Raw genomic sequence first — 27,284 nt, 5'->3', positions numbered from 1 at the left:
CGCAAATGGCGATGAGCCACTTAATCATGTAACGTATCATAGGCATTGAATCGGAGACGAACGACACGAAGGAAACCAACAAAGAGATTTGATACAAAAAACCTCCTAGAACCTCCATGAGAGTTTGACCTAATCGGATTTTAAGAAATCGATTGAAGAAGACGATCTTTTACCCTTTCTTTTAACAGAGCAAATATTGTGTCTCGTAGCCCACAAATAAATAAAAGATGTTGCAGCCCAAAGAAAACCAAACAATTGGAGATCGAGGCCTATTAACAATACACGCAACAAAATAATCAAACGAAAACTGAGGACATGTCAGCTCCTACGTGGAATCCGAGGTGGCCCACTGACAGGAGAGAGAACCATACCATACTTTATAATTAGATAGATAGATTGTTTAGGTCTATAACAAAATGACCAAACCCTTAATAACTAAACCAACCATCCTCTGAATTTATTTACCTACTCAGAACCCTCTGAATCATCATCCTCAATCTCTTCATCCCCAAACACTATCCCATCTTCCTCATCCTCTTCCTCTTCCTCTTCCTCAGAATTCACCCACCCCTCCGCCTCCATCTTTTCCTTAATTTTCTTAAACCTCGCCTGGAGGGTGCAATCTGAGACCCTGATCACACCACCACCTTCCATTACAGATGAATCCTTCATCTCTGCTTTATGACCTTCCTGAACCATAAAGACGTATCCAAAACTTTGGATGTGAAACAAAAGAGTTAGAATTAAAGATATCATTTTACAAGCGAGCGATCTTAATTAATTAAATACTAACACTGACCTTAAACAGCGACCGTTTTCATCTTTAGGAATAAAGATTTTCTTGATCCCACCGCACGAATCAAAATGTTTTGTTAGTTGAGCCTTGATATCTGATTCTGACTTTTCAGGATCAAGGCCTCTCACTAACAAAACAATCCGACTACAAGTTAGGGAAAAGGAAAGTTAAATGAGATAATATAAACTAACAAAACAATCCGACTACAAACAAAAATGGAAGAAAGAGGCAATCTTACTGGTTCGCAGCACGTACAAGACGAATGGGAACTCCATTCACTTCTTCTCCAAAAAATAATAATGTTAGATAAGAACGAAATAGAAATAAAATATAGTAGACAATAACCCAATAGAAAAGAACTCGCCTCTTTCCTAGCTTGGAGAGATTTAAACCAAATTCGTGCCACCTTCATTGTTTCCCCTTCTTCAGGGTCTTCTTCAGGGTTTTCTTCAGGGTCTTCTTCTTCATCTTCACCCATTACGACATTAACCGCATTAAAGAGAATCTCTTAAGCTGACGCTGAGTCGTTTCTGGAGCCAAATTAGACGCTATAAGTTCTGTTGCATAGTAGAAGTCCTCTATCTCACTCTCTGAACTACTTGATTTTCCCACTCAGCAAAAGATGGTACAGCAAGAGGAGATTCAAGGACCCGCCGTTTTTTTTGACTTCATTATAAACTCAGATGAAGGTTCTAACGACGGCAAACTGAAACCTTCCGAAACTTATTAGGGTAGAAGAAGGGGATACTCGTTTGAACTTTTAATTAAATGGGCCTAATTGATGGCAGGCCCACCACTAGCGACTAGAATTAAGTTTCAAAGTTCAATTTTATCATATCATGTCTCTCTAGTAACAAGGAAGAATGTATCATCTATCATCCATCTGTTCCAAGCCTATGCAAATAGGTTAAAGGCACTTACTTGTGATGGAAGAATGTATCATCCATCTGTTCGATTCCTTAGGAATCTTGCAGCACCTTAGAAAAGCCTTTGACCACTTAGACTCTGCTTGTAGAAAGCCTTAGACTCTGCTTCTTCACTCATCCTCATACCAATCTTACTGTACAACTGGAAACATCGAAATTTGATAAGAAGGGTATGTCTCCTGTGATGATTAGGCACACCAAGCTCCCCCAAGTTCCCTCTGAGAGCCATCGACCCGATGAAAAGAAAACCAAGCTTACTGTTTCCAGAATTCAAACACCTAATCATTCCAACAAGATCAAAAGGAGAGAAACTTACTTTTGTTGAGAATTCTCAGTTTGAAGCATATCTCTCTGGAGATTGAGAAAGTTGCTCAGATCTCTCCTTCGTCTCAACCACTCTTCTCGTTGGTCAAAGCGTCATCCCACCCATATCTTTCCCGATAACATTGTGTACACGTCACATAATGTTCGGTGGAGAAATTTAATTGTGGCATGTGACTTTTTTATATCTCACATACCCAAAAACGTCGAACCGAACCGATCTAAATTTTGGAATCGAACCGGATCCGAACTCAAACCGGTGTCCAAACACTGAACCTTAGTCAAGCTTGCTCGAGTTAGAAACATTAGAAGGACACTGTGATCTCTAAAAATTGATCTCAGGTATCCATTCGGATTCAGTTTAGATCTTTGTTTTTTGAGTTTTCAGAACAAAAGATTTAAGTTTTATTCTGATATTTATAATTTTCAGTTCGGATTTGGGGTATACATTTAAATTATGCTAAAAAAATTTAAAATCCAAATATACCTTAAAATCCACCAAAAATCAAAAACAAAAACTAGAACAACATATAAATTTATGTTGTGAATCAAGAGAAACAAGGAATCATTTGTTTTTATTATTGTCTCATACACAACAATAAATATATATATGAATACATAAACTAGGGTTTAGAACCTTCTCGAACATGGGCTTATAAGCTTACATGTACATCCACATAATAGTTCTTAACACTCCTCCTTGGATGTGCATTAAAAAAATTTTTCTAAAGCGCATAAGATGCTGTCTCATTAAAAACCTTACTAGAAAAATCCAGTGGGAAAAACCATTTTAAGGGAAAAAGAGTGCAACACGCATCTACTCCCCTTGATGAAAACATAACTTGAAATATATGAAACGATACAATCTCACATGAACAAACTTCTTCTTAGTTTTGGGCTTGGACCGGTTCACTTCTCTTGCCAGATTTGATACTCCTCACTGAAACTTGAATATCTTGATGAACGTAAGACAAAGTGACTTCAAACCACTTGGAAATAGAAGCTAACATCCATATCTAACTTTATGCACCTGTCTAGCTCCGATAAGATGTGAATATCGAGCCATATTTGGGATATCATTCAAACTATTATGAAACAGCTTGTACATGTCCCACGAAAAGAGACATATCTCGAGTTATATTATCTGTAATGACTTGATTTCAATTGGAGATGAAAGTAGACTCAAAGATCTTTCTCTGGACATCAAGTTCATATTTTAATTCCATATAGAAGGTCTTCTTTGATTGGAAAACTTCCGACCTTCGATTCTGTCTCACGAATGGAATGTGTCTTTGATTCTTTTTCAAGTATGATTGATCTTTGATCATTCTCTCCTGCTTCTTTCAATCTTAAAATACATTGAAATATTGATAGATCTTCATCTCTTAAGTGATAACATTCCTATTTAGGTATCTATCATTTGCGTGTTCTTTGTTGCCTCGTTAAAATTTTGACATGAAAAAACCCAATGAGACAAAATCCATGATAAGGAAAAAGAGTACAATCACGCACATCATCATATTTTCTCCCTGGAAGCATCATCTTTGGGAGAAGTATTCTCATCATACATATCATCCTTTTAAGAATTGCTATAAACATATTCTTACTGAATAAACTCGTTTGATTGTCAGATAATCTCTTGGACCATTGGACTTCTTGTCCACAACATTAATTTCACACAAAAGTTCATATCTTGGTCTATTTTGAATCCATGTCCAAATTTTCTTTAAAGACAATATTTTACACTTTCATATTGTACATACGAGTTATTCACCCTCTTCTTATAAAATTTACTAGTATGACCATTCTTCTTGTCATACAAAATCACATCTTTGAGTATTGAAAGAGATTAGTAAAATTTTCAATATTCTGGTACTTCATGACCAAGAATTGTTTCTTTTATATGCTCAATATACTCGCACGGTAATGTTCTCGAGAACTAGCACTTACTGGTTCTAGCCTCCCGGATCCTTATGGGGTTTAGTGCTTATTACAGTTTATATCCTTTTGGATCATTGACATAATTGTCATCCAGTGGCTTTCAATTCTTGCCAGACTAAAGAAACTTGAAAGTTGATGCTTCAACCACATGATGTGTTTCTTATAACAATTTAAGGTCTTTGTGAGAACCCTTGTGCAACAACTCTTTTGCATCTCACGGTTTTTCATCATCTCATTCATTCTTTCACATAAAGACTCATTTACATACCACTGGTTTACACCTTCAGGTGTATGGACTACTTGTCCAAATACTCTCTTTCCAAGAGATTTAATCCCACATCTATTGCTTATTTCCATCTTGGCCAATCATTTCTTTGTGTACACTTTTCAATAGATGGTTCATGATCCCCATTCTCATCAACTGCTACATTGCATGCATAAGTATTCATGACGCCGATTTGAAATTGGTTCCATATTGTTCTATACATAACATAGCTATTTAAGATTTCTTTATTCTCAGGTACCTGAATTTTTCTTGTCATGCTTTCTATCTCTTCTTGAGATCCTTAATATTTCATTCCTCGATTCTGCCATTCTCATTCGTGCTCCTTTTATTTTCCGAGGATTATTATATTTGGAACCGATAGGTCTAGCATGCTTCATGCGCTCTTTAGACTCATTATCAGTTTGATATAGTCCTTCTAGGACATCCATTTTAACTGGAGCATTTACAGCTGATACTTGTGACTTAGTCACTTTTGTAGGGCCAGTAAACGAGTCTGGCAACTCATATGTTAATCTTTGTAATAGAATTATCTTCATACATTTATTATGGACTTCTATTCACGCTCTTTAGTCCGAGGATCAATGATAATTCATTTAAACTCATTCATTTTCCAGCTGTTTATTTTATCCCCTTAATGTTGGATAGACTAACTTTGAGTCTTTACATAAATCTTATAAAATCTTCTAGATTTTATCATCAATGGAGATCATATCCAACATATTCATAACCTCCTTTGAGGTCCCATCTTCTAGCGATGTGGTGGAGCATCTAGAATATATACCACTTATCCAAATTTTCTAGATGGGGATCTTTGGTTCATGACTCAAAACCAATTTGATGGGGAGAACTATTCATTACTCTTTGGCATTATGCGATCAATGCTGCTGCATCTTACATATGAGCATTAGCTATAAGATGTTCATCATGTATTTCCATATGCATAATATAATCATCAAAGGCTTATTAATTCACGAGTATTACCAATTAGTCTCGCAAACATCAAGTTGCAGATCTATGACAAGGATACATGCGACCTTTTTGTCGATGTATTAATTATAAATATATAGTGGATGATCAGTCCACCTGTGGGTGATCAAGCCAACAAACATTGCCTTGTATAAATCGATTCCAAATCTATTTGACTGGTGAAAATTGAATTCTTATATTACCTTGTAAGCAAGCAGCACATTATTCATAAGAATTTTTTGGTTCTTCTAAGAATGTTCATATGATTATCTTTCACATCATTACTAAATCGGTATGGCATAATCGTAGCTCGAGGTGTCGCAATACCTGCGATATGCACATGCGAATCGACACACAGAGGGCGGTGTGTCGCGACGCATGCACTCCAGCCATGCAGCAAGCCATCTGGATGTGAGTGGTGTCCTCTTGCATGTGTTTGAGACATGCCTCACGACATGTGTGCAACATGTGTCGCCGCACATGCGACCGGAAGCATGCGGGCTGACATACAGTCGCTCGGGTGGTGCGATATTACTGGTCGAAGTTTTCTACAAATACCAGCACCCTCCCTTCAGTTTCATTCATACTTCTCACACCAAAATCACTTAAAGACGTGGCTTAGAGAGAGAGAGAGAAGTAGAAAAAGAAAGTAAAAGGTTTGGAGCTATTTCGAGGGTTTTAGAGCATTTTCGAGATTAGTTACTCTACCGGAAGTCCGAGGAAATCGTCCAGAAGCTAGAGGAGACTCTGTCCGAGTTCAGAACGGTCCATTCCAGCCCATTCGAGATGTCAGCATTGGGTTTTGGCTAAGCTCTCTCCGATCGACAAGCTGCTAGAACACTGTGAGTTGGTTTGTGTGAGTTCCACTTGGAACTTAGGGAAGATCGAGTATTCATATAGAGTAGAATGCTCACATTGTTGCATGATAGAGTCCTTAGGGTTATTTATTAAACCGGACTCAGTTTAGCACGGGCTAAGGTGAGATGAAATGGAATTAAGACTGAGATAATAACCTGACTAGGACTAGGATGATCGATTATAATTTAATTGTGATTGAGATGAGATGCATGTCTTGATTATTTACTACTTGGTTGATTAGTTATGGATTAGACATGCTTTTGTTTGCTTGGTAGTGATGATTGCTTGGTAGTGATTATTGTTTGTGCAGGGATTGTGGTAATGTTGTTGTCTAGGGGATTTTTGGCCATATAGGCCGATCTCCTAGTTGTGTTGTTGATACTACGGATCCTAAGCCATATAGGCTGGACTACGAGTATTGGTGGATAGTTGTCGTAGACTCCTATGTATTGTTTAGTTTTGGGTTGGAGTCTTGTCCCTTAGGTTTTTCCTAGGGATTGTGTGTCGAATGTTATGCCGATAGCAGGTGCGAAACCCGCCCATGCTAGGCATGTTTTGGGGTGGACTAGTGTTTCCTCGCCCTCGTATTCAGCGGGTTCAAGGAAACCCCTTATTTGCTGGATCGGGAAGACTCAGAGAGACGGGATCATGGCCTATGGCTGAGTGATTACACGACGGTGTAATTTGGCAGTGACCCGAAGGACTGTGGGCTGTCGCGCGGTGACCCGAAGGACTGTGGGCCGCGGTCGGTTGAAAGTTCCTTCTTCTGGCCTTTGTGGTAGGGAGATAGGATATTGCTGATAAAGAGGAGGAACACGATGTCACCTGGGCCCGAGTTAGAGTGTTGTGTCGTGTTGAGTAGTCTTATATGTGTTGGGGGTTGTGGAACCCTCGAGTCAGTGTTAGTACCGAGATACGGTGTTGTCTTTAATCGAGTCTTGATTGTTAGACTTGTAAGGGATCCATTTTAGTAGTTGGCCGTGTGGCCAAGGATTGTTATTAGATTAAGGTTGAGCATGTCGGTGTGTTTTTGGATTAGCCTTAAGCTTTGTTTATTGCGCTTAGGCTAAGTTGATTGTTATTTTGGGTTGTCGGGGCTAGCTACTAGGTTTAGGGTAGAGGTAGCCAGCTCACAGAGTGACCTTACGTTACTCACCCAACTCTCGTTGTCTTTTTTTGCAGGAGACCAGTTTGTAGAGGATTGGACGCATAGGCCACCGGAGTAGATTTTCAGTGCATTTGGCTACGGTTTAATTCTTAAAACATTTTATGTTTCCATTGCATTTTATTTGGATTTGGGATCTCTAAAATATTTAAATGTTCTTAAAAACGTAGAATTGAATTTAAAAATTAATGGGTCCAAATGATATTGGTTTAGTTCTAACCAACACAACGTTAGGTATTTGTACGGGTTAAAAAGCCTTAGGCCTTGATCTAACGGAACCGTTAACTTTGGGTAAGGGTTGCAAAGCCTTCAGCCTTATGTCAGTGGGACGTGTTAGTGGACGAACTGGTCTAGGTCGTAGAGTAAATTTTATGACTCTGACCTGATTGTCCCTAGCCCGTCATGTAGCGCTTCCGGACCATGGTGTTGGGTTGGACGGTCAGTCATGTTCTTGTTTGATTGTTCGCTGGCCGGTTGGCCTTTCATCTCCAACCCTTGGTTTGGATCGTCCGTCGGTCATGTTCTTGTTTGATTGTTGGCCGGTGGGTCGACCTATGCCTAGGACGGTTCGGGGGTGTTACAGAGGTGGTATTAGAGCATGGTTACGGTTATGCTCATTGGTTCCCGTGTTTTCAAACGTTTTCAATAATTTTCGAGTCAAAAGGAGTCGCCAATGCACTCTCTAGGAAATCCGGTCGTGTCCAATCGTTGGGAAGGGGTTTGTTTGATTATAGTATTAGAATTTCGTCTAACCCATATATATTTTTGTAACTTTGATTCCATAGGTTTTTGCACTGGAGTGGTAGGGTGGATATTTGGAGTTATGGTGGATTTTGACGTTTTACCTAGTCCTACATTGGCAGACCTTTTTGCGCCCCAGAGTTTTGATCAGGTTGTGCCTGACATGATCACGACACCTATCATCATTTGTGATGATGAGTCAGACGATGTGGCGGTTCCAGCACCTATTATTATCATTTCGGAATATGACACCGAGTCAGATGATGATGTTCTGGAGATACCTTCAGTAGCGCCACCGAGCCCTATCACTATTTGGTCTACGGGCACTACAGGGGAGACACCTAGCTATGATCCTGCTGAGGATCATGGTCCTTCTCCTCCGACGCCAGAGGTAGGGATGCCATCTTGGTCCCCACCTTTAGAGGCATTTGAGCTACCCATCTCCCCTATGTCACTGGGATTACCCGATCCCACTTATATACCGATGACTGATGAGCAGTACGAGCTTGAGACAGGATGGCTGACACTCTTTTATCAGCCTATGGAGTCTATTGGAGACAGTGAGGACGGCCCAACACCTTACTACCCAGACATGATGATTACCGATGACCCTTTTACTCAGCCAATCGAGTTACCCCACTATCAGCCTATCTTTGAGACCAGAGAGCCTTCCAGCTTTCCACATGCGGAGGCAGCTACGATGGAGTTATCATTCCCGGAGATCATATATGACATTGGAGAGCCTTCCAGCTTTCCATATATGGAGACAGCCACGACAGAGTTACCATTACCCCAGACTACTTACGAGACCAGAGGACTATCGAGCTTTCTAGCTTATGCTCCCGGAGGATCAACTTATTTTGGAGACCCTTACGCTACTCAGTCCTCTTATGGACAAGGTAGCGAGATGTTCACTGGTGCCAAAGATGGATATGTGGATCCTCACGGATACCCATATCATACTACGACTTATCTTGGAGGACTGATCTATACCCGAGGTGTTTTGTTTGTGGAGCGATGGGGCACTTGACTGCCGTTTGTCCGAGATATGTGGAGTTGCTCGAAATACCCTACCTACCATGTGCATGACCTGCTGGGGGATCGACGGAGTGGGGGCGCTGCCCCAACTGCGCTATGTTGCTTTATATATGGCGTCCTTAGACGCTTAGGGCCGGGTAAGTTTGGGTACTAACTTTTTGTTGTGATATAGCGGTGTATAGACTTTTGTTGTGCTATGTGACAGGCTATGTCCCTTTTGTTGTATTATATACCATCAGTAGTTATAAAGGATGTTTTTCTGTCAAGTATATGTATATTTGATGGAAGGATATGTTTTGTAGTGAAAATGGTTATTAGTTTGCGTAATCTATTTAGTAATTATGTGACCATATTATTTAAGTATGCATGTTCTTGTTTGATGTTGCATATTTGAGTTATGTGGTTTGCAAAATGAAAAATGGATATCGCTTGGACATATTGTCTAACATAACATTTACAGTGGTTGAAATATCACACAAATTGTTAGTATCATTGAAACCTTAGAATTTTAGACCGTCTTTTTAAGATTAGGTGGTGGAATCTAGAATGTCTGGATAGGATTGCTAGGTTGCCTGGATAGAATTGTTAGGTTGCTGGTTAACTTTGCAAGTTAGGTTGCTTGGTTAGTATTGCGATTAGTTAGCCTTGCGATAAGTTGTTTGGCTAGTAGATTGTTTGTATATTTGTTGGCTAACTTGCATATGAAGTGTTCTGTTAAGTTGCAGCTTGTATGTGTGTTTGTTGATCGAGACTTTAAGGGATGAAAACCTTAAAGTAAAGAGAGTTCAAGGCTAAAAACCCAAAACCCGAAAAGAAAGAGGAAAGAAAGATTTAGAGACTGGACCGTGGTATGGACTGGACGATGGACAGAGACAAGGCTTCACTTCATCAGTATTTGAGGAAGGAGAGTTTGAGAAGAGGAGTAGAGTCATGATGATATTTATCGAAAGGATAAAATGGTATCATCGGGATGAGGATGTTATAGCCCAGCGAACATTCAGCTGAAGAGTTACGAAGATAGTTGTGGAGACCTTGAGGAGAACACTCAAGGAACATCTGTAGACAGCATAAAAAGATTATGGAGACAAGTAGATTATGGATGAGCCATGGGAATTCGAGAGCAAAATAAAAAGGGTCAATCAAGAAGAATTATTGGAGAAGCATCAAGATGGAGCGACTCTAAAATTTCAAGTGAGACCCAAAGAAACCGAAAGAAAGGCGAGCTGGCGGTGAAGCACATTTTATGACCGAGACCACAAGACGAAGTCGTTCAAGAAGAGATCACCATCACAACATATCAAGGAGGAGTGTGCCCTGAAGCTGAGCATTTACGCAACAAAAATTCGAGGACGAATTCTATTAAGGGGAGAAGAACGTGATAACCCGCCCTTCGGGATAAAATGGTCGAGAGAGCAAAAATCAGAATCTGGAGCCGAGCATTTGGGAGTCTAAGTATAGGAGGAATGTTGAGTTTTGATCACATAAAACTTAACATGATTCAAACAAAAGAGAAGACTGGTCGAACATGAACTTGGTGGTCAAACCGGTAAAGATCGATCGGCAAATTTCGAAGAACGAGGTGGTCGAAGAATTGATTGCGAGGGAAATATGAGTCGAATAAGCTGCTCGACCATAGTTAGAAGATGTCTTAGATTGATCAGACGGACGTTTTGGAAGCATAACATTTTTGGAAGCACGACGTTTCAGAAGCTCGACGTTTTTGAAGACCCACGTTTCTTCATCACGAAGTTTTCGTATCAGTAAAATATTATTCTGGAGACATAATAAGTTGGAAGCAGGATGGGAATTATGCAGGACGGGAAGCAAGCACGACGGGATCAAAGCACGACGGAAAAACCCGAAGTTGGGCGAAAACCCTAATTTCGGTATTATGGAATTCTTCGAGGTAGCCGGAGGTTCGGGAAATATTTTTAGAGGATATCAGAATTCATCTGGAGTCTATTAAAAATATTTAGAGCATCAAAACGGGAGCGGAAAAATATTCGGGATTGATCGCGGGTCGAAAATATGCCGGAAGAGTCAAAAATCGCGTAAACCGACCAAGAAGCTCGAGGTGTCTCTATGCATATGGCCAGGACGTTCTGTCTAGAATATCAGCAGCTGAGTTTCAACAAAAGGAGGAGGTGTAGACGTGCATGGGCGCTGAACATGCAGCTTGACAAGTCGTAGCTCGAGGTGTCGCAATACCTGCGATATGCGCATGCGAATCGACACACAGAGGGCGGTACGTGGCGACGCATGCACTCCAGCCATGCATCAAGCCATCTGGACGTGAGTGGTGTCCTCTTGCATGTGTTTGAGACATGCCTCACGACATGTGTACACCATGTGTCTCCGCGCATGCAACTGGAAGCATGCGGGCTGACATACAGTCGCTCGGGTGGTGCGATACTGGTCGAAGTTTTCTATAAATACCAGCACCCTCCCTTCAGTTTCATTCATCCTTCTCACACCAAAATCACTTAAAGACGTGGTTTAGAGGGAGAGAGAAGTAGAAAAAGAAAGTAAAAGGTTTGGAGCTATTTCGAGGGTTTTAGGGCATTTTCGAGATCAGTTACTCTACCGGAAGTCCGAGGAAATCGTCCAGAAGCTAGAGGAGGCTCTGTCCGAGTTCAGAACGGTCCATTCCAGCCCATTCGAGATGTCAGCATTGGGTTTTGGCTAAACTCTCTCCGATCGACAAGCTGCTAGAACACTGTGAGTTGGTTTGTGTGAGTTCCACTTGGAACTTAGGGAAGATCGAGTATTCATATAGAGTAGAATGCTCACATTGTTGCATGATAGAGTCCTTAGGGTTATTTATTAAACCGGACTCAGTTTAGCATGGGCTAAGCTGAGATGAAATGGAATTAAGACTGAGATAATAACCTGACTAGGACTAGGATGATCGATTATAATTGAATTGAGATTGAGATGAGATGCATGTCTTGATTATTTACTACTTGGTTGATTAGTTATGGATTAAACATGCCTTAGTGATGATTGCTTGGTAGTGATTATTGCTTGTGCAGGGATTGTGGTAATGTTTTTGTCTAGGAGATTTTTGGCTATATAGGCCGATCTCCTAGTTGGGTTGTTGATACTACGGGTCCTAAGCCATATAGGCTGGACTACGAGTATTGGTGGATAGTTGTCGTAGACTCCTATGTATTGTTTAGTTTTGGGTTGGAGTCTTGTCCCTTAGGTTTTTCCTAGGGATTGTGTGTCGAATGTTATGCCGATAGCAGGTGCGAAACCTGCCCATGCTAGGCATGTTTTGGGGTGGACTAGTGTTTCCTCGCCCTCGTATTCAGCGGGTTCAAGGAAACCCCTTATTTGCTGGATCGGGAAGACTCAGAGAGATGGGATCATGGCCTATGACTGAGTGATTACACGACTGATGTTAAGAGTTTTCAAGGATCCTAAGACAAATGATGTAGTATGAAAGATTGTCGAACCAATTCTAAGGGATTTCAAGCACTGAGAATGCAAGTACTCACTTAATCTTAGTGCAACCGGTGATTTAAAAGATTTCTAAACTAATGATTAATGCTAATGCAGTTGCAGAATAATAAAAGCGATAAATGAAGTAACTTTCTTGACTAAGGGAAAAGAGAACTCATGGCATAAGGATTAGACCTTGGGTGATCAAGTTTCAAACTAAGGATGGCAAACGATCAATCAAACTATTAACCTTCAGCTTTGACACAGTTCTAAACAAGCTCTATGTCTAGATGAATGTTCATTTACTAACACATTTCAAACATCAAATGTCTTTGGTTGAATAATATAAAAGCAATCATTAGTAACAAGTCAAATGGCTATCTTAGCATCTCTAAGAACAAATGTCTTTGGCAAAGTATGCTAAAAGCTTAGAAGAGTTATCTCAGGCATTTAATCAAACACCTTCTGGCTGGAAAATGCTTAAAGATCAGCTTTTGAGAGGCCAACTCAGAAGATGCATTATGAATACTCTACTAGCAAGGACTAAGAATGATTATAAACTTGAACTAGATGTTTATCTACTTATCCCAATAAGACTATTCACTTAAACACAAAGAACCTATTCTTTTCCTTCAAACTTTTCATGCTCCCAAATCATAATCACAACACTCACCCCCCACCTATAGCTAGACAATAGAGTGCCTAATCTAGCAAGAATGAAGATCAAGCATTGTCGTTCCCGATACTCTCAACATTATGCACGTGTAAGACTTTCCGAAAAAGGCCTCACTCATCAAACAATGAAAGCTTAAAAGGAGGAAAGAGTTTTGGGAGTGGTCTACCACTCGAATTTGTCAAAAAGATTGACGTAAAGGATGTGACAACTCAAGTGTGTATAGCCATGACTCAGTACACAAGGGACCATGAGTAAGAAGCATTAAGTTCGTTCAGTTCAAATAAGGTTGTAGTCGGCTTCAAAGATTGAGTTTCCGCAACTAATGAGATTCATGAAGAGTTTTCAAGGCTCGAAACATACAAGGTTTTTGGAGAGATGCAATAGCTATTCGAGCGCGAGGTAGTGTTCTTTACAAGGCATTTTAAATCATTTCTCCCAATGCAAGTGAATGCAACCTATATGCTCTAGACGCTCATAAAAATGCAAGTGATGTAATCTATATGATTTTTTTTTATGCAAAAGAGTATGTATGCAAGACTCAATGCAAAACCACAAAGAAAACATGATCAAATACTTGGTACCTCCTCCAAACTTAAGTTACACAGTCTCTTTGTTGTCAAGTAGAGAGATATACCCAAAAGAAAGCTAATATGAAAAAAAAAATGAAATGGTATATACAAGGGAAAGTAATGAAGTACCTTCTACGGATAGTGAGTAGGGGCAGATGCCCCAGCATCATCGTCGTCAGGTGGGAATGTGGTGTAGTAACCACCTGGTGCTGAGCTGTAGCTTCCAAACCATGGCTGGCTCTGAACCTCGTCAATCTCGACCTCATTATCAGAAGAGACTAGGGATGGGGACTTGTTTCCTGAGGTGGAGGGTTCAATGGGTGGGTTCCTCCACTTGCGCTGGAGCTGTCTAGCAGTGAGGGGGAAACCAAGATCCGCAGGCTGAGGTGGAGGCTGGGGGACTGATGTGTTCGCGAAGACGAAGTCTGCTGAGCTACATCCAGCTATTCCTCCACTGGTCAAGACATCAACTACTTTCTTCATGAACTTGGCTGAAGTCTTTGCTTGCTTCTTCACAGTCTTGCTAAGCGCCTTGCACTTGTCTTTCAGCTTTTCTATCGTCATGTCTTGTGCTTTGTTCCATCTCTGAAGTCGACCAATATGCTCATGCGCATCACGAAGCGCACCAGGAGGAAGAACTCCAGCATATGGCTTGAAGTAGTAGCGCAGAGGTCCATAAACGGGTTCAGATGCTTTCGCAGCAGGTTCGTCATGTCTCGTCGAAGCACTCCTTTTCCTTGGTGCAACAATGGGACCGAGAGACCCGTGCTCTCCCAGAAAGTCTTCCTGGGAAATGTTGAAGCTGATAGCTCTAGGTCTCTCTAAGCTCGTCAGGTTCTTGTTTGGAAGAACCACTTCAACAGGCTTGCCTTTCAAGTAGTAGTAGTAGACGTAGTTCTTCCCATACATCCCGCTGAAATATGTGGCAATCCTCAAGTAAGTGACATCAATGAATCTAGGTCCTGCTGCGTCCTTTCCCAAGGGAACATTCATAAATTGAAGCAGTGGTGTGATCAACCCGCCAATTCCAACCTTCGGGCGCGAATCAGAGGTGTACCATGCCCAGTCTCTGTAGTGCTCGAGACGACTCACGAAGAAATTGACCATCCCAAAGGTAGCATAGATGCCGGTGCTTGGAAGAGGCAACACACCAGGGGCGGCGTAAAGTCGGATAGCCGGGCAGAGCAGTCACATATCTTCCTCGGTGACACTACCTGCTTCCTTCCGTGGATAGAATGCGTGGACGAGCATCTTATGGAGGTAGCGCACAGACGGATGCCGGATATGTGAGTTCTTGTCAGTCTCGGTAGAGTGCCTGTTTCTGGTGATCAACTTCTAAAGCTCGGTGGGGAGATTTTCGCATTTGGGAAGAGAGGAGTCTTCCACGTCTTGGAACCCCATGACTCTTCCATTGTCCTTGAAGTTCATGTTGTGGTCTCTCCCATTGATTTTGAACTTGATCTTGCCCCATCCTTGCCTCACATGCGGAGTGTTATGGTAAGTGACCTCAAGGGAAGACAAAAACTGACAGGAGACATCCTTGTAGACAGGGTAAGCCATGGTGAGGAGTTTTGGCATCTTCAAATGTCCCAGCATCGCCTCAATATCAAAATCAAGACCCAACTCCTTCAGCTTGTTGGAGTCCAAGTGGCCCCATTCAGCAAGTGTTCATACAGTTCTTCCACAGATGGAGTTTTCTCCATGTCCCTATCAACAGCAACTGCCTTCCCTTTTGACATCTTGGTTTTGTTTGTAGGAGTCTGCTCATCCTCACTTTCATCGTCACTCTCCTCATTAGTGGGAACTGCTACATTGTTCCCTGCCCTCTTCTCTTGCTCTTTTGATTTCTTTGCGGCCAAGGTTTGCTGTCGAGAAGTCTTCTGTGTCCCAGAGCTAGCTGGCTCGGAGGCTAAGGCTTTCCCTCTTAGTGCATACTCTTTTCTTTCAGCTTCTTGCTTCTCAGCATCCAACTTTCCCTTTGTTTTCTTAACCATCGGTACCTGAAAAATTCAAAACTTGAAAAGGGATAAGTAGATGGAAGCAAAGAAGATTAAGACTTTGTAAATGAAAATTGCAAGAGTAAACTCAACAAAAGAACTAGCAATTTAAGTCCAAGTTAACCCAATGCAACTATTTCACATATTTAGCACTAAGAAACCACGCTAAGAGCAAAGAATCACACTTCTCAATCTTATCAAAATATGAAAATTACAAGTTAAGTAAAATTCAATAATCAACCTGGTTCTAGAATGAGAAAATTCTTTAATCAAACTTTTAAACACCTTAACACACCAAGTTCACCCACCAACACACTCAATTAAGGTCAATTTCGAAAAGCCCCAAATTCATGAACTGTTGGGGTCGAAAACGGTTACGACGAAGTTAACATCCATATCCCCACAGAATACAAGTATGTCTTTCCGCAACAAATCATGCTCGGTCAAGAAAACGTCGCAGTGCATGTTCCCGAGATAAAACTTCGTCCGAATTCTATTTAGATCAAACATAAGCCATCGGAAACATACCCAGGCCAGCTACGGATAGGTCCGAGTATGACGATCAGAACACGGACGAACCAAGCTCGGTCATTACGCAACTACCGCACATGCACGATGTCTGGTCGCTACGTAGCGACCGAGTTCGAGTAAAGCTCGGTCGCTATGTAGCGACCGAGCGTCCGTCCCGCTCGGTCGCTACGTAGCGACCGAGCTTGAGCCAAGCTATGTCGCTACGTAGCAACCGAGCGTCCTCCCCGCTCGGTCGCTACGTAGCGACCGAGCGTCCGTTCCACTCGGTCACTACGTAGCGACCGAGCTCTTCCGAAACGTCGATACGACATTAGTCCATGCATTCTTGTCTACCCTTCGATGCTATCTCCCAAAGACCGTAGCGAACCCATTCCATGTTTCCCGCCATTCTAAGTCATCGATCAAACTTTACGGTAAAAACCGCGAAAAGTTTGTTCTTTATCGAAAGAAACCGTAATAAACGCTTCGAGTCAGAAGACGGCCCAAAGGGACCTAAGGCATGACTCGAGGCCCAACTTACGATTTCTTAACCAACAGCCCATATCCCGCATGACGGTTTACGCTTGGTTCGCAAGGAAAGATAAATGTCAAGTTTCCGCGAATAAATACGAAATTTTGAAGATAATTACAAAGATCGGAAAAAATGGAATATCTCCATTTTTATGCTATGACAGCTTAAGGGCAGAAGAGGAAAAGCGTAAACCGACCTAGGAACCACTATAGAAGTAGTCCTAGGCGAGAGGCATGGAGAGAGACTTTTTTCGGAGCAAACTTAGCACTTAGAGCGATTTAGGCATATTTCCGTTTTTGTTATTTCGAGCTGCGACTCAATTAGGTTTAGCCGTCTTTGGGTTGCTAGAACTAGGAATCTCGCCGACAGCTCTCGAGCCTAGGCTTATACCTTGTTGTAACGCTCAAACACGGATTCGGAACAAGATCTATTTTGCTCTCTTTTTACGATTTACGGACTTTGTCGTTGATATCTCGTGTTCTGATTGCTTAGCGTGTGGTATTAACAGATCTCCGAAGCTCAACACGAGTCCGAAGCCGACACTACGACTCAAATGGAACATCCGGAAGAGAACGCTGACCTGGCCACGGTCATCAGGATCAAGGCGGTCAGCACGGCGACAATCGCCGAGTAAAAACGCTCGCGGCATAAAATAGAACTACGAGATGGCTTGATCCTCGATAGAGGTACGTAGGCAGCTCGTCAAAAGATGAGTTCAGCTATCCCCCTCTCTAAAAAGGGGGGGGGGAGTGGGTGCGTATACTCGTATACTCCCACATAGGAAAAGATGCGTTATTGTAATCGAGTTTTTTAGAGATTTCAAAATTTTTTACTACAATATGCGTCGCTCCTTTTTAAGACACTTGCGCTTCAATTTACGCAAAAGTCTCAGAACACACTTAGAAAATCTACAAACGTTAAGACTCTTGTCAGCAGCCTCTTACGGCCCAAAATCGCAAAACAATCCCTCTTCAGCACCGAAAATATACGTATAGTCTTCGAAATAACTGCGAGACGTCGCCAAGTTAAAAGTCAAGACGATGCGAACAAATTGTCCGAACACGACCACAAAAACTTTACACTCCGTTCGCCGATTGGCCCCGACGAACACATCAGCCGTCTTAAACAAACGCAACTTAATCACTCTTTTGATCTTCCAACGTCCAACACAAGGACGAAAGCGCGCTACAAAAAAAATCCGAAATTTTGGTCTAGCACTTCCAGTTGGCTTAAAAATTGTCTCTGGAAAGATGCTCGATTCGTACCATACAAGTCATATAAGCTGAGAACCTATCGCGGACTTTAAATCGGTACGAATCAGGTAGAAATCACAACAGGAAAATCGATAGCCGGCTAGTCACCGCACAAACCTTAAAACCGAGAGTAAACCTAGGTCTTGCCCTAAACCCATCGCATTGGTCTCAGACATCTCAAAGACATGATATCTAAATGATACGAGATCCTAAAACATGTCTCTCCGTTCATATCTCAACGTTTCCGAAAGTTCGTAAGAATAAGTAATTTTTACGAAAACTCACGTCACGAACAAACCAACAGATTGAACGCCTCAACGAAGTTAAATATGAGAAGACAACTCATGTTTACTTCAAACCCACTCGAAACAAAGTAACTCAAACAAACATCCATTATATATAAACCGCATAGCGGTAGGGGTTCAAAGCCACCAGCGGCCAGTCCCGATAAAAATAAAAATGGTCAAAACAGGCCCATACAAAGTTCGAAGACCACACTCGGCCGGACATATATGAATGAAGGCCACACTTGGCCGCAAAATACTAGATAAGGGAAAAAATTCTTCCCGTCAAACACTCACCTCTCACAGATCAAAGTTAAAATTCCCGGACAAGGAAGCTCCGAATGTATCCGCAGGATAGTTCACTTCCTCATCACCGCCGGAAAACTCGGTCGTGGTATCTACGGTATCTGGAGAAACCGGGATGAGATCCCAGAATCCCTGAATCCTCCCGTCGATCAGAGAAATGAGCGTCTCGGCGTGAGCATGATCCTTCATGCCGCCCTTCATTAACTCCATCTCCCTCTCGAAAACGTAATCATCCGCCCGCGTCTTCCAAAGGCTCCCGACTGAACCGCGACACTCACGGAAGTCTCCCAGCAAATTGAAAGCATCCTTGAGGTTCCCGTACTCAACCTGGAATTGAGAGGCGCGAGTCTTCATCACCTCGACAATCTCCCTCTTGCCCTTCCGTTCCGCCCTACGAACAGCCCTGGCATGATCACGAGCGAGTTGAACATCTCGCGCCAACATCTCGTCTCGCATGCCGGCAAGATCCTTCTCCGCCTTCTCCGCTTTAAAGCGATAGATCATGGCTTCTCTATGGCTCGCCTCAATGGCCGATCCAAGCAAGTTCAAGCCCTGTAAAACCGATTGACACGATATAAGCAAAAAAAAAATATATATATATACACTTGAAACGATCGTCAAAAGTCTTAAAGCCTATACCCCGTTGATGATACGAGATCCTTCCGCGACGACTTTTGGCCTCCCCGACTTGTTCGTGGACGGAGAAGCATCAAAGCCCGAGGGAAGACCAGCGAAGAAATCATCAAAGTCCAGAATAGGGACCTCGCTCGTACCGCTTCCATCGCCGAAAGCAAGGTCCGGATCCCATCCTGGAAGCATGCAATCGTCCACCGAAAACTCCAGGTCTCCGAGGTAATTCAGCCTCGTTGCAACCATGGGAGCAGCGTCGGGACCTCGGTCATCGGGTTCGGAATCACTCCCTGTTTCCCCGCCCAAAGCAGGACTAGGATGCACAAACCTCAACGCCTTTCGAACTCTCTTCGGCGTAAAGGAAGTCCAGAGGAAAGGACCGTTCCTGAGCAGATCCCTCACTGCAATAATATCCTTAGGAAACGGAGCAAGGGGATTGATGAAGGTGCTGGATGCCAAGGGGATTCAGCTGGCTTATCGCCACCCCAAAACGATCCAACACACGAACGATAATTTCGGGAATCGGGAACCACAAACGACAGCGCACTACGAATGCTTCGTAAGAAGTAAAGTAACCCTCTGGGGGACTACTAGCGTGCTCTCCTTGACAAGGAACCCTGAACTCAACCGCATCCGAAATATGGTAGAACGACCGCATAACCTCGAGGAATTCGCTAGTACTCCTACTTGGTGCACCTTCCTCGACCGGGCGACGGTTCATGACCGGGAACGATTTCTCTTTGGGAAGCGTGATCGAACCATAACACGCCACCAACCATGCCTCGTTCTCGGCCGGGTCTACCGAATGAGGAACGAATTCCATCTTTGGCACACGGAGCTCTTCAGAAACGTTTGCGGGCATGAACCCTTTCTTGGAACTCCACTTCTTACTCGACATCTTGTGTTTTTCTTTTTTTATCAAGAAGGAAATGATAGAGAGGAAGAGAAAGAAGAAAGAATTTTTCAACAAACCTCTCTATGAGAATGAGTAAGTGTAAAGATTGTGAAGAAATTACCTCCCTTCTTATAGGCATGAGAAATTACAATTTACTTGCGGATTTTCGGACACGAACTTCGCCCAAATACACTAATCTCGTCCGAACTCGCCATACCGCACGTTGGGATCTCACTAGAAATTCACGATCCTTACGAGCTGGGGGGCTAACTATTAGGGTCGAAAACGGTTGCGACGAAGTTAATCTCCAAATCTCCGCAAAATACAAGTATGTCTTTTCGCAACAAATCATGCTCGGTCAAGAGAACGTCACAACGTATGTTCCCGAGATAAAGTTTTGTTTGAATTCTATTTAGATCAAACATAAGCCATCGGAAACATGTCCAGACCGGTTACTGATAGGTCCGAGTATGACGATCGGAACACGGACGGACCAAGCTCGGTCATTATGCTACTACCGCACATGCACGCTGTCCGGTCGCTACGTAGCGACCGAGCGTCTGTCCCGCTCGGTCGCTCGTAGCGACCGAGCGTCCGTTCCACTCGGTCGCTAAGTAGCGACCGAGCGTTCGTTCCGCTCGGTCACTACGCATCGACCGAGCGTCCGTTCTGCTCGATTGCTACGTAGCGACCGAGCTCTTCCGAAACGTCGATACGACATTAGTCCATACATTCTCATCTATCCTTTGATGCTATCTCCCGAAGACCGTAACGAACCCATTTCATGTTTCCCGCCATTCTAAGTCATCGATCAAACTTTACTGTAAAAAGTGGAAAGTTCATTCTTTATCGAAAGAAGCCGTAATAAACGCTTCCAGTCAGAAGACGGTCCAAAGGGACCTAAGACATGACTCGAGGCCCAACTTACTATTTCTTAACCAACAGCCCGTAAGCCGCATGACGGTTTACGCTTGGTTCGCAAGGAAAAATAAATGTCAAGTTTCCGCGGATAAATACGAAATTTTGAAGATAATTACGAAGATCAGAAAAAATGGAATATCTTCAATTTTATGCTATGGCGGCTTAAGGGCAGAAGAGGAAAAGCGTAAACCAACCTAGAAGCCAGTATATAAGGAGTCCTAGGCGAGAGGCATGGGGAGGACTTTTCTCAGAGCAAACTTAGCACTTGGAGCAATTATGCATATTTCCGTTTTTGTTATTCGAGCTGCGACTCAACTAGGTTATTGCCGTCTCGTAGCCCAGGCTCTTACCTTGTTGTAACGCTCAAACGCGAATTCGGAATAAGATCTACTTTGCTCTCTTTTCGATTTTTTATACTTTATCGTTGTTATTCTTGTGTTCTGATTGCTTGGCGTGTGGTATTTGCAGATATTTGGGACCTCTGGGAAATTAGGGCTTTCCTAGTTTTCTTATTTAAACGGAAATCGACAGTGCAAATTTCGGTTCCCACAATCCATCTCAAGAGCCTGGGTTTTGCATCTTTCTTGGCCAAAAGGTGTCTCAAAGCAGCATGATCTGTGTAGACAATGACTTTAGATCCCACCAAGTAGCTTCTGAACTTCTCAAAGGCAAAGACAATGGCTAGCATCTCCTTCTCTGTTGTGGCATACCTCATCTGAGCATCATTCAGGGTTTGGCTCGCGTAGTAGATCACATGGGTCTTGCCATCTTTCTTCTGCCCCAAAACAGCTCCCACAGCTCCCACAGCATAGTCACTAGCATCACACATGATCTCAAAGGGGAGATCCCAATCAGGTGGCTGGACAATTGGAGCACTGATGAGTTCACCTTTCAGCTTCTTGAAGGCTTCTAGACATTCAACATCAAAGCTGAAAGTGGCTTCTTTGCACAGCAGCCTGGTCAATGGTCTAGTGATCATGAAGAAGTCCTTGATGAATCTTCTGTAGAACCCAGCATGACCAAGAAAACTTCTGATGTCTTTCACTGTCTTTGGTGGGGGCAAACCAACCATAACATCGATCTTAGCCTTATCCACCTCAATCCATTTCTCTGAAATCTTGTGTCCCAGCACAATCTCTTCCTTAACCATGAAGTGACACTTCTCCCAATTCAGCACAAGGTTGGTGTCTTCACATCTCTGTAGGACCCTGCACAAATTTGACAAACAAGCAGAAAACGAAGATCCGTAGACAGAGAAATCATCCATAAACACCTCCACAACATCCTCAATTAGATCAGAGAAGATTGACATCATGCACCTTTGAAAGGTGGCTGGAGCATTACATAGACCAAATGGCATTCTTCGATATGCGAAGGTACCATAAGGACATGTGAATGTCGTTTTCTCTTGATCATTGGGATGTATGGGGATTTGGAAGAACCCTGAATATCCATCAAGAAAGCAATAGAATGGGTGATTTGCAAGTCTCTCAAGCATCTGATCAATAAATGGTAATGGGAAATGATCTTTTCTAGATGCAGAGTTTAGCTTTCGGTAATCAATGCACATTCTATGACCTGTGATGGTTCTTGTTGGTATCAATTCATCCTTGTCATTTCTAATTACAGTGATACCACCTTTCTTTGGTACAACATGCACAGGAGATACCCATTTAGAATCTGAAATAAGGTAAATAACACCAGCATCTAAGAGTTTAAGAATCTCTTTCTTTACAACATCCTTCAGGTTAGGATTTAACCTTCTTTGATGCTCGATAGAAGTCATTGATTCATCCTCAAGATGTATCCTGTGCATGCACAAAGAGGGTGATATTCCTTTGATGTCATCAAGTGAGTAACCTATTGCTTTTCTAAATCTTTTAAGTGTTTTCAAAAGTTCAGATAGCTCAATTTCAGTAAGTTCACTACTCACAATGACATGATAAGTTTCATTAGGACCAAGGAATGCATACCTTACACCATGGGGGAGAGGTTTAAACTCCACTTTAGGCGCCTTAAGCTCGCTCCAGTCATCTTGTTTGGTGTCCTCTTGTTGAGTGACTGAGGCTTCTTGATGAACCACTTGTGGCAGCTCCTCATACTGATCCTTACTAACAAACCCTTTGTGTGAATCCAGCATCATTCCATAGGCAATACTCTCCAGGTTCTCAATCACTTCAACCTCTCTCTCTATCGTCAAAGCATGCTGTAAAGGGTCTTCTAGTGACAACTCTTCAAGGAACTCATCAGCAAGGGCGTCCATCAAGTCAATGTAGAAGACTTGCCCTTGAATTGTTGGTTTCTTCATTACCTCCTTGATGTCAAAGTGGAGAATGTGCCCTTAACCCAAGTGGAGATCAATCTGGCCCTCTTTCACATTAGCAATAGCTCATGCTGTAGCTAAGAAAGGCCTTCCAAGGATTAAGGGATCTTGAGCTTCCTCACCCATCTCAAGCACCACAAATTCTGTAAGGATCTCATAGTTTCCAACCATCACGGGGAGGTCTTCCAAGATACCCACAGGGTACTTCACTAAACGATCAACCAATACCAGAGAAAGTCTACACTTCTTGTACTGAGTGAAACCAAGCTTCTTAGCAACAGATAAAGGCATCAAGCTGACACTAGCTCCCAAATCGCAGAGACATCTATCAAATACCATAGGTCCAAGAGCACAGGGTAATGTGAAGCATCCTGGATCGCCAAGCTTCTTTGGAACAACAAGCCTCTGGAAGATGGCAATGCACTCATGAGTGAGAATCATCATGCCCTCCATCTCTTTCTTCTTTGCAGCTACAGCATCTTTCAAGAACTTGCTATATTGAGGAATCAGCATGAAAGCATCAATAACAGGCATTGTGACTTGAACTTCACTCATCTGCTTCTCAAATAGAGCTTTGCACTTCTCTAGCAGCTGCCTCTTGAATCTACCAGGGAATAGAAGTTTGGGTTCATAGGGAGGAGGAACAAAAGAATTCTCAGTTGCTGGAACAACAACTTCACCATCTTTCACTGTTTTCTTCTCTTCCCCCAACCTTTCCTTCACCTTTGACTTCCACAATCTTCTCCAAAATCTCATCATTGATCTTCTCATCAACAATCACCACTTCATCATCTATGTTAATGGCCACCCCCTCACTTTGTTTCTCAGCATCCTTGGTGAGAGCTCTATGAGGTAACTCCTTACCGCTCCTGAGGGTGATAGCTTTCATGGTCTCTTTGGGGTTTTGCTCAGATTTTCCAGGTAAAGAACCTTGTTGGCGATTTTGGTGAGTGTTCATGGCAGCAAACTGGTTCTCCAAAACTTTGAACTTGTTGTTGAGATCATTGTATCTCCCATCAATCTTTGAGTGAAGGTTCTTCAACTCATAACCAACATGCTTCTCACTTCTAGTCTAAGACTCCAGGATTTGTTTCACTAGGGCATCAGTGCTGCTTTCTTGAGGAGTAGAGGTAGAAGGATTAGCTTGTTGTTGGGAAGAATGGTGTCCTTTGTTGTTGAAACCATGAGGAGGGTTTTGTTGAGGCTGATAGCCTCCTTGCTGGTTGTTCCTAGGCTGATAACCACTCTGTTGAATGTTTGAATAGGATTTCTGTTGTTAGTTGTTGTACTGAAAGTTTGGCTCTTTTTTGTACCAGCTACCATTGTTGTTAATGAAGCACAACTCTTCTTGACCTTCCAAACCCTCAACCTCATGGACAACAGGTGGTGTCTCTTGGTTTGGGTTACCAACAAAGTTCAGCTGCTCTTGGGTGGATTTATCAGCAATGAGTATGTATATCTTATCCTGTAGAGCCTTTAACTCCTTCCTCGTCTGCTTGTCATCTGTTCTACTGCCTCTGCCGTGGTCTCCACTGTAGACTGCGTCACTTTTTACCATGTTGTCAACCAGCTCTTCTGCATCTTCCTCAGTTCTTCCCAAGAAGAACCCATTGCTAGCTGTATCCAATCTGGCTATGTACTTAGGAAGAGCACCCCTGTAGAATGTGCTCAGCAAGCTTTCCTTAGAGAAACCATGGTGTGGGCATTGAGCTTGGTATCCCTTGAATCTCTCCCAGGCTTCACTGAATCCTTTCAAGTTCTTCTGTTGAAAGCTGGAAATCTCATTTCTCAGCTTAGCAGTTCTTGAAGTAGAGAAAAACTTTTCCAAGAATGCTTTCTTTCAGTCATCCCAGGTGGTGATAGAGTCGCTGGGTAGAGACTTCTCCCACTGACGTGCCTTATCCCCCAAAGCGAAAGGGAATAACTTGCGCTTTAAGGCATCCTCGGACACACCATTGGTTTTTGACAACCCACAGTAGTTGTCGAACCTGTCCAATTGAGCAAATGGGTCCTCCAAAGCCAAGCCATGATACTTCTTGTTCTCGATCACGTTGAGGAGTCCTGATTTGATCTCAAAGTTGTTAGCTGTCACAGCCGGTGCTCGGATTCCCAGTCTATGACCATGAATGTTGGGGCGGTCATAAGTGCCAATGGGTCGAGTTGCTCGCTGTGGGTATTGTGGAATGTTGTTGGCTCCATTGGCGTTCGCATCATCTTGAGGTTGGTCTCCCATATTAATATCCAATCTCTGCAAGTGAGGCTGTTGCTCTTCTTCTCTTCTCTTTCTAGCACACTCTCTCTCTAAAGCTCTGATGTCTGCAACTCTGGGAACTAGGTTTGATGGACCCCTGCTCCTTATGTTCCTACACCTGAAAGTAAAAGGGAGGTGAAGAAGGAGAATCAGTAACAAGAGAAAAAAATAAAAATGACTTAGTCTCAAGCAAGTGACTAAATCTCAATGTTCAAATCTACTCAGAATTTCGCAACGGCGCCAATTTGATGGTAAGAGTTTTCAAGGCTCCTAAGACAAATGATGTAGTATAAAAGATTGTCGAACCAATTCTAAGGGATTTCAAGCACTGAGAATGCAAGTACTCACTTAATCTTAGTGCAACCGGTGATTTAAAAGATTTCTAAACTAATGATTAATGCTAATGCAGAATAATAAAAGCGATAAATGAAGTAACTTTCTTGACTAAGGGAAAAGAGAACTCATGGGCATAAGGATTAGACCTTGGGTGATCAAGTTTCGAACTAAGGATGGCAAACGATCAATCAAACTATTAACCTTCAGCTTAGACACAGATCTAAACAAGCTCTATGTCTAGATGAATGTTCATTTACTAACACATTTCAAACATCAAATGTCTTTGGTTGAATAATGTGAAAGCAATCACTACTAACAAGTCAAATGGCTATCTTAGCATCTCTAACAACAAATGTCTTTGGCAAAGTATGCTAAAAGCTTAGAAGAGTTGTCTCAGGCATTTCATCAAACACCTTTTGGGTGGAAAATGCCTAAAGATCAGCTTTTGAAAGGCCAACTCAGAAGATGCATTATGAATGCTCTACTAGCAAGGACTAAGAATGATCTACACTAAAACATCCTAGCTCTAACCTAATCACCTTTAACCTCCTTAACCCATGAATTCAAAAGGTGATTACTCACTAATCTCCATGATTTCTTTTAAACCCATATTGGATTTCAGATTAATCATGTAGAGAAATACAAAGAATTGATATGAAAACAACAGGATTGCAATAACAAAAATGATCAATTGAATCAAAGAGATAAACTTTCCAAGAGGTTTTTGGTGGTTTTTCTTAAGATAAAAAATAATCAGCCTCCAATGGCTTACAAAAGGTACTTAAACATAAGTTTAGAAAGTGTAAAACGTGCATAACAAATGACCAGAAGGCCCTTGATTAATCATAAGTTCGACCAAATAATTGAAGCGCAGCGACCTCGGCACGTCGCTCCGGGAGATCGCTCTGGGTGTTGGTAGCGGCCTCAGGTAGTCGCTGTGGGACGTCGCTCCCGGCATGTTCGTCGCTCTCAAATCGACATAACCCGAGCGACCTCGGGGTGTCGCTGTGGTGACCTCGCTCTGGGATCGACACAACCCGAGCGACCTCGGGGTGTCGCTGTGGTGACCTCGCTCTGGAATCGACAGAACCCGAGCGACCTCGGGGTGTCGCTGTGGTGACCTCGCTCTGGAGCTGGAGCGAGTTCATGGCGTCGCTCCGGAAGGGTCGCTCCCATGCACTGCTCGTCCAATGATCACCTTTATCACCTCTTTTGAGCTCCAAATACACCCAAATGTCTCCTAGAACTCCATGTGATACTCTAATATCTAATAAAGACTCATGTATGCAAAATGCAACCTAAACATGGCTAAATCCTAG

General features: G+C 42.6%; 1 protein-coding gene and 1 non-coding gene across 2 annotated transcripts; one reads left to right on the top strand and one right to left on the bottom strand.

Annotated features, from left to right (window-relative positions):
* Window positions 1-373: 373 nt before the first annotated feature.
* On the bottom strand, window positions 374-1,274 carry LOC125585759. Its single transcript, XM_048755408.1, has 4 exons — window positions 1,157-1,274; window positions 1,035-1,077; window positions 800-940; window positions 374-715 (listed from the first exon to the last, which is right to left on the bottom strand). The coding sequence occupies exons 1-4, from the start codon at window positions 1,272-1,274 to the stop codon at window positions 466-468; spliced, it is 552 nt and encodes a 183-aa protein (XP_048611365.1). The 3' UTR covers window positions 374-465.
* Window positions 1,275-25,066: 23,792 nt separating this feature from the next.
* On the top strand, window positions 25,067-25,173 carry LOC125586628. The gene has a single exon (XR_007323165.1). It is a non-coding gene; the product is annotated as a small nucleolar RNA R71 (small nucleolar RNA).
* The last annotated feature ends 2,111 nt before the right edge of the window (window positions 25,174-27,284 follow it).

Source organism: Brassica napus, chromosome C4 (genome assembly GCF_020379485.1).
Source record: "Brassica napus cultivar Da-Ae chromosome C4, Da-Ae, whole genome shotgun sequence".
Classification (NCBI taxonomy): Eukaryota; Viridiplantae; Streptophyta; class Magnoliopsida; order Brassicales; family Brassicaceae; genus Brassica; species Brassica napus.
The sequence above is the reverse complement of the archived record's forward strand: the minus strand, read 5'-3'. Positions and strand labels throughout refer to the sequence as shown.